Source organism: Gymnogyps californianus, chromosome 18, assembly GCF_018139145.2.
Source record: "Gymnogyps californianus isolate 813 chromosome 18, ASM1813914v2, whole genome shotgun sequence".
Taxonomy (NCBI): Eukaryota; Metazoa; Chordata; class Aves; order Accipitriformes; family Cathartidae; genus Gymnogyps; species Gymnogyps californianus.
In genome coordinates, this window is record NC_059488.1 from 11,958,786 (window position 1) to 11,971,142 (window position 12,357).

At 44.5% G+C, this 12,357-nt stretch overlaps 1 protein-coding gene across 2 annotated transcripts in view; it reads right to left on the reverse strand.

Annotated features, from left to right (window-relative positions):
* The window catches only part of MAPKAP1 (MAPK associated protein 1), a 109,943-nt gene that overhangs the window by 19,684 nt on the left and 77,902 nt on the right, over positions 1-12,357 (reverse strand). The window contains exons 8-9 of one of the 2 annotated variants that reach the window (XM_050908052.1): positions 9,551-9,658; positions 845-985 (exon numbers count right to left, since the gene is read on the reverse strand). In XM_050908052.1, the coding sequence (XP_050764009.1) occupies positions 845-985; positions 9,551-9,658 (249 nt within the window). The remainder of the gene's footprint in view (positions 1-844; positions 986-9,550; positions 9,659-12,357) is intronic. The other variant, XM_050908053.1, reaches the window with a different exon arrangement.

Consider the following 12,357-nt stretch of genomic DNA (forward strand, 5'->3'; position numbering starts at 1 on the left):
AACTAAGAAAGCCTCTTCTGTGAAAATTCTAGAGACATATACTTTCGTATGTGCTTAAGGATGGAAGAATGAAGAGACTGTAGTGACAATAATACAGGAACTCATACAGTTTAAATTTAACAATTCTACCGAATTCTACAGAACAAATGTATTTTGTAAACATTACGGCACTTAATATTTTACTGCTGAATCATTTCTTTTTGGAAGGTATTTGCAGGAATGTCACAGGTCACCTACCAATGCATCATTAATCAAATTTCCACAATTTAAACACAAAGATAAAAAGCCATTCAATCATTTTAAAACAGTAATGGGGCTTTTATAATTCAAGATTCTGTCATCCCTTGGCCTTCGGGTTTTCAAAAGCATTCAGAAAGCTAATAAGGACAATATAAAACCTTTAGAGAATGCTAGTTTTATTTTGTTCCACCTCAAATTTCCACTTGGTTGTTAAAATCTTTCAGTCTCAGAAAAGGAAAAACCTCATCATTCCTAGTTTTGCATAGCCTCATTTAAAAATAACAAAACAGTTGGCAAGAAGCTTTCCATCAGGAAGCCTAGATTAAAAAAAAGAGATGAGGTCATTAAATAATGGCCTTCTTTCAGAAGAAACATGTGCTAGCTGATTGTGGATAATAAAAATACTGAAGTATTTTCAACTGAAAGCAATTTTTTTAACTGCTGAAATGCTAGCAACGCTTTCAAGTGATGTGCCCCACAATAAAATAGACCAACATGATAATGACTGCTTTAAAAACGTCTGAGATGGACAGTTAGCTATTAGAGATGGCCAAAGGTTTGAACTGTTCCATTTTCCTAAGCGTTATAGTACGGATTGATTTACCTAACTGAACATCAGTGGTGAATCGAAGCCTATGGATCATGCTGACTTTGAAGGACTTGTAATGGTGGCTACTGAGCATGTCCTGAACTGTAGCTATATCGATCTGAGGGTCCTCCTCCGAGACCTCTTCTCCTCTTGAACCTGCAAAACAAGCCAACAACAATGAACGAGAGGTTTAAAATATGGCATACGATTCAGCTAGCGTGTAAGTATGGCTGTGACGTCTGCAGCTGCAGATGGCTTTTTAAGAAAGAACAAAATGCTCAAGTCCATGTCTCCGGGAGGAGGAAATTCTCACCCTCCGTCCAAAGACAAAATCACTAATTCATTAAGGTCATTACAGCACACATTTGCATCCCACACGAAGAGCAGTGCAACATCCCAGCGGCAGATTCTCAGGTCACATGAGGCACCCCTGGACCGCAGACATCCCCGGGGGCCGACCTGGCGGGATGCCCGCCGGGACGCCCACAGCCTGTCACCCCGGGAAGGAGCCGGGCGAAGGGGGGCCTGTCCCCGGCCAGGGCAGTATTTTCAGGTGCCGCCCTCGACGTACGCACTCGCACAGTTCTCTCGTGTTTCAGCATCCCCCCACGTGGGATGTGACGGTGGCAACATCTCGGGCACTCTGATCTCAGCCCTGCGGCACGGAGGCTGCGCTTTATTTACTGATTAGTATTCTCATTACTACTGCAGGTACTGGCTTTATAAAAGGTAACATCTCATTAAGCCAAAATGCCAATTACTGAAAAAATATAACGCACTTTAAAGATTTTTTTACATTTTATGACGTTGGATTAACACCAATTTAAACATTACTATAATGCGATATATAATTTTGTGCAGAGTAATTTCTATGCCAGCTGCTAATAAAGCATCTCAGCTCTAAATGATCATTCAGATGCTGTTAGATAAAGTGGTATAAATATGTTTGAAAACTGATTTAGCTTCTTACAGAAGATACTGAAGAATGACACGTTTTGTTTAATATCCCAGCTAATGTAGTCCTAAAAGCTGAATCAACTGCCAGTTCAGAGTACTAAATTTGCTGCAGGAGATTAATGAAAACTTTATATTTTGCTGAAATTTTAATAATGGGAAGATGAGATGATGGAATTTTAGTACAGGTCTTAAAGATCCAGCAAAGCAGGCTAAGAACTTGTCAGATTTTTTGCTATTAATTTTGTTCGAGACTTGCACAGTTGGAGCAGCCTCAACACTAACGCTTCCCGCACTGACCTTTCCCTCTGGGGATGTACATTCCCATCCCGTTCGGGGACCTCCGCTCACAGGGAAGCTACGGAGAGTTTCCATGTTTGGGCCCCAATGACAAGGGGACGGTTTGCCAGGAAAGGCCACGGCTCCCAGGGGAGAAAAACCCTGGCACTCGTCTCAGACACATACTGTTGAGGCAGAAGCAGGCTCCCTTTAACGGGGCAATTTAGAGTTGCAGAAGTACATGCCGTCTGCTTCAGAGAGGGAAACCGTCGGGGTGGTGGCCATAAGCAGGACAAACGTAGGCGAGAGAGAAGAAAAATTCCACCTGAGCACGGAGCATTTTTCCTGCTGGCTGAAAGCGTTCCCTCTTCTATCTGTTAATTCAGTAACAAATGCCACTGCTTACGATAAATATCTTTCATGTCTGTATCAAAGCAAGGTTAGCATTTGCTGTTAAATGAGTCAAAATACATGTTGAGAGCATAAAGTAGGAGATTCCCATTTCATAGACATTAGTCACACAAGCTTTTCACCCTGCCCACAGGAGAGCAGGCAAGTGATGCCCACTCCTCGCCGCTCCTAACGCAGCCTCCTGACACGCAACTGGGGACCTTTCTTTGGGGAAGCGGGACAGCAAAGGGTTAAGCCACAAATTGGGCTGTGCCACTCGACTTGAAAGAATTCCAAAAATCAAATGAAATAGTCTACCTGTGAATTTATGCAGAGCCATCTTAACATTGCAACCACTCTATGCTCCAGAATGACAAGATAAATTGTAATGGCTCCTTCAGAGACATTACAATGTATTTTGTCAAAGACCCCTGTGTTAATGTCTCTATACTATGGATTATCATAATGTATCATGTCAAACCCTCATGCTGCAGTACTTCAAAGATACACTGAGATATGTCAAACTTTTTGGTGCACTTAAAAGCATCTTGAAACACTGTCGCATGGCGGTGCCTGAAAGCAAAGCAGGAGGATGGCAATGGCACTGCTGCCCTGCAGTCGAGAGCGAACTTGGAGCCTCTTCCACCAGTGGAAACCAGTGAAATGCCTGTTCAGCCCTGGCAGCGGCTCCCCGTCACGCAGCCAGCCCTGTCCCCGCAGCATGCGGTCACAACGGCACGCCATGCTGAGATACAAGCTGCGGCACGGTGGGACCACGCGGTTACACCTGGGTATCCCCCTGCCCGCGGGGGAGTTAGGGGCTGGGGACAGACGGGGACACGGCGGGGGCGAGGAAGGACCCCAGGGGTTCCTCCACGGCGTGAACCCAAGCAGCGCAGAGGGGTCACTGCTGGCGGGGCGGCGGAGAGGAACCCTGCACCCCAGGGAGGTCGTTAGCGCTGCCCCTAACGAAGCCCCGCTCTAGGATTCAGAGAAGCCGCCTCCTCCGAGCCGTGTCCGACGGCGGGGTGCACCGTGCACTGCCCGCCGCCTCCTCCCAACGCGCGGCTGCGTTTTAGCGGCGGGCGACGAGACTCTCACCTCTGTGCAATGGGCAGCACTCTCTATAGCGGGGTTTAAGTACAGTGTTATACGTAAAGAAGTGTTAGCACCAACAGACAAACTGAATCGGTAGCGATAAGAAATTCAGAAACAACACAAAGAACAGCAACATATTAACCTCGTCCCCGCATCTCCTGCAAAATGTTCTTAAAATACTTCATGCAGATCAAGACTCACCCGATGCTCTGCAGGTACTGCTGCCTTTGTGCTCCCAGCCTCCCTGCCTGGCCTCAAATCGCCCCAATTTCACCGTCCACACTGAATTACCGGCAATGTGGGGACACTACGTGTCAACTTTACATGGCTATTATGAAGCTGAGCCTTCTTGGATTTCACACACCCAAATTAAAAGTATTAGAAAGAAAATTAGCAGCCTGCCAGATCATATCCAGGGGAAAAAACTGTCACTGTAACTAAAAACGTGAGCACCTTGTCAGTGTCTAAACTGCAGGAGCAGCCGAACAGTGGGATTTTGCTCTGGAAGCCTTTCAGATCCTCCACATATAGGTAATCTCTCCCGACTTTGTTTTATGAAGCTTTATGAATGGATTCAGGTTTACAGAATTTCTACAGTGCCTGCTCTTGGGAGAGCAGCCAGGAACTCCACCATCAAAACAGATCATCTGTCTAAAGATGGCAAGACACGCGGACCCCTGAGGGTGCATTGGATAATAGCAGTAATATCAGTAACAACAGAGAGAAATGCCCTGCAGGGAAAAACCTGACTGCAGAACTTGGCATATTGCTCTTACCCCGCAGCTCCGCGAGGATGTCTGCGAGACTGCCGGCGTTCAGCAGCGGAGGGAAGAGCCATCTCCACCAGCTGATTGGGGGAAAAATCATAAAAATATTTTCCACATGCAAGCAGCTGTGAATAAATCTGTCAAATATTTACAGGCCTGTCAGGGTATTTGTAATGGAGATCACAATGTGGCTTTTGAATGTAAAAGCTTCTGCTTGGGAAGACAATCAAGTAAAGTGGATGCTCCAGGTCTATTATTTAGCCCAAGAGCCGACCCGGCAATATGGCTCTGCTGGCAGAGAGACCACTCTGTCCTGGGAGGAACGGATTCCTATTCCAGAAACAAACTCCCTTCACATAACGACATGGAGACTCAGTTTGCAATGACCTCTGTATTTTTAACTTATAGTCTACCTAATTAACATTTACTTTGTGAAAGAAAAAGTGAAAAACGGTGGAGTCAGGTGTGGGATAAACAAGGCACCAGATAAGAACCCGCATGAAGTGCAAAGCACAGCTACGAGGGAGGCACCTCCCTTAGCCCAGGACAGGGGTTTAATTATTGGAGAAGCAGGGTGGGGAAATCCATGAACGGAGCAGGAAAAGAACGGCCGAGAGGAAGCCCGTGCTTCTGCCCCGCCATCCCCAAGCCAGGGAGAGAGCAACGCGTGGCGCAGCTAAACAGGGAGTCTCTTCGTTTTCTGGCATCCTGGCACCGCCACGGCCGGCGCCAATCCTTCCACCCTACCCTCGGAGCACGTGCGCGGGCGCAGGACGAGGCCGGTGCTCGCAGCGACACGGGGCTCAGGCCGGCAGCGCAGCCGGAGCCTGCTGCCCGCACAGCCGGCCGGCTCGCCCTGCACCGGCCACCACGGCTTCGGCGCTACACCGGGCACTACCAGGATAACTTGAGACCAACCTCCCGCCACCTTTTACGAGCTCTACTCGTTACAATTGCTTGTACTCAGCAGCAACTACAGGCACCCTGGCAGAGCAGCGCCCTGCTGTGCTCGGGGCTGTGCATACACCGTGCAGGCTGCCCCACGCTGCTGGACTTCAACTGCAATGGAGGTTAAAATGAAGTTAGGTCGGGTTCAGTGGTGAGCACAGGCAGTCTGTGTTTGCAGACTCCATCTCCTGGACAGAACCGCAGACGCTGCACGGCTGACGATGTTCTCACAGAAATGTTTTTAAAATCCCTAAAACCGAAGTCACCGTGTGAGAACGCATGGTGCTGGACGGAGAGAGATCCCATATAGAAGCGTATGCATTCAATGCAGCTACATGTCTTTTTTCTTTATCCACCTGATTCTTATTAACTCTCCTGTCTCAGTCCTCATCAGAGGAAGGACTTCCCAGCCAGTCAGACTGCTCTCCATCTCTGCTCGGATTGCTTGTGCAGCAAAACCATACAAAACAGTAAACCACAGCCTCCTACTTTAAAAAAAACAGAGTGGTGTTCTCTGCCCACAGGAGCTGAATAAAAAGCCAAAATGGCATCAAGGGCTACATACTTCTAGTCTTTAAGATGGCCACTGTGGTGAAGCACTACGGTATTTTAGTCACGGCACTAGTTTGCAGCCTCTAGATTTGATGGTCACCCAGAAAACCGACAGATTTCCCAGTCTGGAAACAATAGTTGAAGTTCTTTACTCTGTTGTTGGGTTTTTTTCCTTTGTTTTGTTTCATTTTTTTAAACCAGGTTCAGTATAGAGATAGTATTTTTGTTCAGGTACTTGAACTACTGTGAAATAGAGAGTTATATTTGTGACTCAGTCCCATCTCCTCATAGAAAATCCTCATTTTCAAATGAGACAAACAGTAATGAAACAACAGGCACTGGAAGCACAAGCCTGAAAATAAGTTAGAAGCTAAAACAAGGAGCCTTATCCAAAAGGGACTCCTGTAAGCACTAGAGGACATATAAAAATGACACATTAGTAATATCAGAATATTGAAATGCCGTATGTAGCCTATTAAAGAGCAAGTGAACCTGTATTTCCTCGATAAAACAACAAAATATAAAGTTAACTGCATTGCAAAAACGTCCCTTATTACTTTAATGTACTAGTATATTGCTTAATGAAAGTTCTTAATTGTAATACAATTAATTACATACGCAGAGTCCCCAATTACATTTTCCAATAAGACATTGGCTTTGGTACAGGTCTAAAGGCACTAAACCAATTTTAATATATTAAGACCAATTTCCCTTGAATACTAATTACTATCTAATGATAAAATGAGAAAGAGGAACTTTCCAGAAGTAAGACGGTAAGAATAAAACTAAATTAGCCATGAACAGTTTGCTACTAAACATAAAAGCATTTCACATTACAAAGTACAGGCTTTTAGTTTAAAGATAAATCTTTGTGCGAGTTAAAAAGTTCTGCATACTGGAAACAGTTTATTAGTTTGAATGCTATTAGTAAATATTGGATAGATAGGGGATTTCTCTATACATACTTGTTAATAATGGAAAGTTTTCTGTTTCATTTAATACCCTGAAATATAAACTTTCTATTTGCCCAAAGGAAACTGGCAGCTATTTTACTAGCAGATGTTTGGCATCATACATATATATATTTATAAATGAATATGAGACTATGAAGAGCACTTTTACAAATAATAGCTGTTATAACAGAGTTTTTCCTGACTGGCATATCTAAGCTAAGAGTATTTCAAATAAAAACAAAATGTACAAAATGAATATTTCATTTTGATGTTAGGATTTTCAAGCTATTATTTTATTAATAGTGCAAACCTGTCAATATTTCTATTCTAATGCCACGCCAAAAGATAGCTCCTTAAGCACTACAAAATCCAATTTCTTATTGTGTATTGGGGGAACCAGGCTATGTACAATGCATGAATTATGACTGATCTTACATACTGTATTGTCCTTGAACATCTATGCGTGTAGACAGTTAACTGCATGGGTGTTTCACATATATCCCCGAGCAGGGACAATGGATGATCACTTTAAATTCACCCACATTTTGGGGGAGAAACTATAAGCAGAAGATTTCTCCTGCATTCCTTATTCGAGTCGGGTATCAATTCAGAAAACATTCAGTAACAGCACAGCAGAAGAGAGGCAGAATTCACGTAAGCATTTGTTATTTTGCCTAGATTACTGTCAGCCTTGAACAAACTAAACCAGTGACCTGCTCTTGAACTCTACAAAGTGTCTGTTTTGCCTCTGCTTTTCCATGTTCCAGGCGCTGGCTGACAAACACAAGAGCCATGAATGGGACAAAAAGCCACCACCTACCAATGTGATGCCATTGCAGCAGGGGAGGATGGCGGCTGCAGCAGCACCGGGCGCACGGGGAGCTGCGGGGAGCCCTCGGGGTCCAGCCCAGGGCGTCCCCCCTTACCCTAGTCCTAGCCGGGGCTCCAGGGCACGCTCTTAGATGGGCACCGCCGATTTGCTTAACGAGGGCCAGGAGAACTCACGAATTAAGAGTACTTTTGAGTTGACAGCCTCAGGGATCTATCCTACACCTTCCCAGGTCCTGTTCTGCCGAGGAGCTTGCTTTTGTGTCCCGTCGCCTAGGAGGGAAGAGGAGCAGTCGCGGCACAAGGACTTCAGGGAAAGGGAAAAGCGTTCCCTCAACGTTACGACTGACGTTTATTCTGAGACAAGGCCTCTGAGGCTCCCCTGGAGCATTTGCTGCTGATGCAGAGTAGACCGAATGCCTCCTGCTAAACCACTTACAAACTTATGACAGATTTACTACTAAAGTAATGGTGCAACCTGAACCTAGTCACTCATGAGAGCATCAGTAGATATAGCTACAAGCCACAGCACAGATTCCTCCACAGATGATGAAAATACGTTAAAAATGCAGTATATAAAATATACTTTTAATTACAGAGCCTGGATAAAAAAAAAATGTTATTTTTAATCAAAACATGCAAAACCTATGAAAGTATGACTAGCATGCCTGTTTTCATAGACTAAAAATTGATAAAAAATAATAGCCGGGATGCAGACGCTGGCGAATTCTGGCCTGTGGAAGAGTGCAACTTGATTAGCGAGGTTAAAATTGCTCCATTTCCTCATGCACAGCACCCCTGCTACCTTCTGCCGCATTCTCTCCTACAGTTTCTTAGAACCATTTTATGACGAAATGAACCAGGAGCATCAAGAATATTTTGGGAGCACGTCCCACTCTACGGAGAACGGCAGCCAAAACTGTGAGTGCTTAATCTCAGCTCCAGCACTGACGTACCACCAGAGAGCTCGGGGCAGCTGCGTCTCACCTCTGCTATGCCTTAAAGGGGAGTAGAGTCTACTACTTGCCACTGGAATTAGGAGGTACTTCGGGGATGCTCTGCTGTCATTCTAGGATAAAATACGAAATGCTATAGCCAAAAAGCATAAATGGAAAGGTCTAATCTTTGTAAAGAAAGAAAAAACTGTTCTATTACTGGAAACAGGCTCTTACTATGATTGTTTGCAGCAAACACTCTGAGCATGGTCTTGGCAGAGAGCATGAATGCTAGTGGTTTCCTCATTAGTACAATCAACATTTTTACAGCTGAATTAAAATGGAATAAAAAAAAAAACAAAACCAAAACTGAGAGCATGACTGTTGGAAAGAATGAAGGATGGACCAAAATGCTATGGAGGACAAACACAAATCAATGTTAAATGGGTTTTTTTTAAAGTTTCATATAATTCCTTGTAAAGAAACAAATCAGGAAATAATATTAGGACCATTAAAACAGTAACAGAATGAAAATATCTGAGCATAGCTGGAGAGAAGATTATTTGTCTAGCACTTTAAAAATCATCAAACTGCTCTAGTTATATCTGCATGGTTAATTTCTTTAAATTCTATTAGAAAAAAATCAGTGCCTCTAACAGCCGTATTGACATGGCAAAATATATTGCAGACCAATCACTTTATTCACTAAGCAATGCCTGCAACAGAAAAAGTTTCGTATTTCCAGTGTTTTTCAGGGTTGGTCATAACTTTACAGAGCAGAGTTTAACAGAAAAAGATTAATCATGAAGTGATAAACAGGATGCAGACTATTTACTAGAAGGTATGAAATCCATCATTTCCCTCTGGAATATTGTTTTGGCACAACTGAGAAGTGCCTCAGGAAAGACAGTCTCGACAAAACTTACTTGCCCAGACAGTACAGCTTGTATTCCAAAATACATAACTTATGTGAGTTTAAGCAATTTACAAGAGCAAAAGTGAAAAGGGGAAACATACTGTTCTCCCGGACAAGGCAGAATTCCAAAGTGCTCTGGCTCTCCAAGGTACAGTCTAAATCTACTGGGACATTAGGTTCACTCTGCTTCTCCAGCCGATACTGAGGACCTGAAACATAAAGTAACTTGTAAAATCATCTGTTTTCTAACAAAGTGATGGCTTATCACGTTCAACTAACATGAGATTACTTGTAGCCTAGAAGTAAGGCAGGTCGATGTTTATGTTTCAATGCTCTTTGCCAAAGGGAAGGGCCCTATCATAAAAAGGTGGAGGATGGTGTGCAAGGAAGCAACATATTCCAGTCATCTTCAGCTGCCTAACAACGCTACCTGACAAACTCCTGTCCAACGTTTCTGTATTATTCCTACACCAGATGAGCCTGTATTAAATACCCTGCCCATGCTGCAAGACAGGGGTATTGCCTGTTGTAAGAAATACCTACTCAGACCTTGGTGTATATCTATGCTGCATTATTTGGACATCTTTCCTGATGTGAAAAAGCACCATGTGTTTGCTCCCCTTCGCTCTGCCCTCTCTGTGGCTCTTTATAGACTGAAGACAGGCTGCTGGGGACGTTACCCGGCCACTGTTTGCCGGGGGACGGAGCCCGCTCCTGCGCTGCCCGGGGCTGCAGCACACCGCAGCCCAGCCCCACCAGCCACAGCCGGCCCAGGCAGGAGCTATCCTGCGTACCCGAGTGCATTACTCTTCCAGCTTGGGATTAAAGCCTGCTTCTTGAGCGCAGGCTCAACCAAACATACACTCCACAGGTGTGGAAAGCCAAAGAAAAGCCCGGCTGCGCAGGTAAGGCTGCCACAGCCTCGGCGCTGTCTGCACAGGGCACTGAGAAATATCTGGGAAGGAAAGCAGCTCTTCTCTTATGAATTGCATTTTATTGTGAAAACCAGCTCCACGACACCTGATTTGGCTATTTCTACCTCTGCCAACGGTGCATTTCTCAAAAGGCTGCACTTCTGGAGCACGGGGTAAAGATTTCCTTACACATCAGCAGCGATCGGCACTGCTTGCCAGGCTGACTCGAGACAACTTGCCGGGTGGAGTTTGGCATCACCCAGCAGCTCAATGGCTGCAAGGAGCAGAAAGGGTCATCGAGAGATGGATTTTATCTTTTTCCAGAGATCTGTACACTGTTAACATTGAACTGCATCAAACATCAGCATGTACAGATGCTGTTGCTTCAAATGAATCATTTTCATATACATTGCATTTAACTGTAGATCTTCAACATTCAGGTGCCAACTTCCTTCTTCTCAAACCAAATCACCGAAGGAAAGATGATACTACTTAAAAAACTGTTTTCCAACTACAGAAAACATATTTAAAAAACTGTTTTTACAAAAATTAGGCCACTTTTAAAAAAAAAAAAAAAAATCTTTCAGTTGAATGGATCCTTAAACTATATGCCTTAACTGGAATAAAAAAAGAACACACTAATACAATTCCAGGTGAAACCCTGTAGGTCAGCTCCAGGCCTGCTGTCCGAACAGCAGGTGGGAGAGGACCCGACGGGGTGAGAGGGGTGACTCGGGTAAGCCAAACTCCCCGCGGGACCCCGGGCAGAAGAAAAGCCACTTCCAAAGGCAGGAGCTGGTGGAGGCAGACGCGCTCCCGTCCTCGCTGCACCCCCAAGCAGCGCAGGGTGGATCTCCACTCCTGCTCACACCCGAGAGCTGAAGTGCACAGAAAGTTCTCAGCTGTGTAATTTCTGTATAATCCGGTAAAATAACGCTAAACAGATACCTGAAAAAATGTAAGTGATGCAAAGCACCTCTAACCAGATTTTAATGTAACAAAAAAACTCGAACTGAAATAATGAAATCTCTTCCCTCTTTATCAGTACTTAAAATATTTCTGAATGTTTCCTGACTTTGAATTATGATAGTATATGATGAAATATTTAAAACATATAAAAAAATTAAGTATTTTAGCCTCAGATGGCACGCCTAAGAAATGGAATTTGTTAGCCAATTAATTTTAAATTTACTACAGCAGAATTTCAATTACAGCTTCTCATTTCGTCTCCCCAGAAGCTATGTGAAGCGCTCGCCACATGGCCCAAGCGCGTTCTGCTCCCAAAGTGGAACATTATTTCTCCATAAAATGGAGCCCCCTTATTCCCGGTGACTCTCAGAGCAGACACAGAGCCAGGCCATTTGCAGGCCGCAGGAGGAAAGCACAACTGCTCCCTCCCTGCCCAGCGCAATCAGCAACTGCACGTGTAGCTGGGCGAAGCATTTACAGAACAAACTGCACTCAAGAAACAGCAGAGATGTCTCATACCAGCACAAAGAACAGAAAGGCAAATATATACAGCACCCTCGTTTCTCCTCTCCCAGCTACTGGAAATGTGATTAAAAATTTAAAATAAATTAAATAAACAGAGGCCTGGCTTGTTAGGCAGAAGCAAAATATACTGAATTGAAACAAATATCAAAGTGGTAAATCAATTTGTATTTAAAAACTGGTGTAGGTTTAAAACCAGAATCAGTGACAGCAAAACCTGCTTGCTTTGTCCGTTTGTAAGAAGTACCTTCCAGAGGTTCCCAAACTCCATCCAAATGCTGAACGACCCAGCAATGACCAAGCCAGCAGAACTGTTGGTTCCCATCTGAATGTCTGTGTTCTTGGTACCTGGTACCAAATCCCTAACTCCAAGTGCTCCTTGCCTTGCTCCAGGAGCTCTTGCCTCCCCGAGAGCCTCAGCCCACGATCACCAGGACCAGGATCTGCTGACACCAGCACCCATTGCTGTGTCCCAGCTCCCTGGTTCTTCATTACAGCCTCTC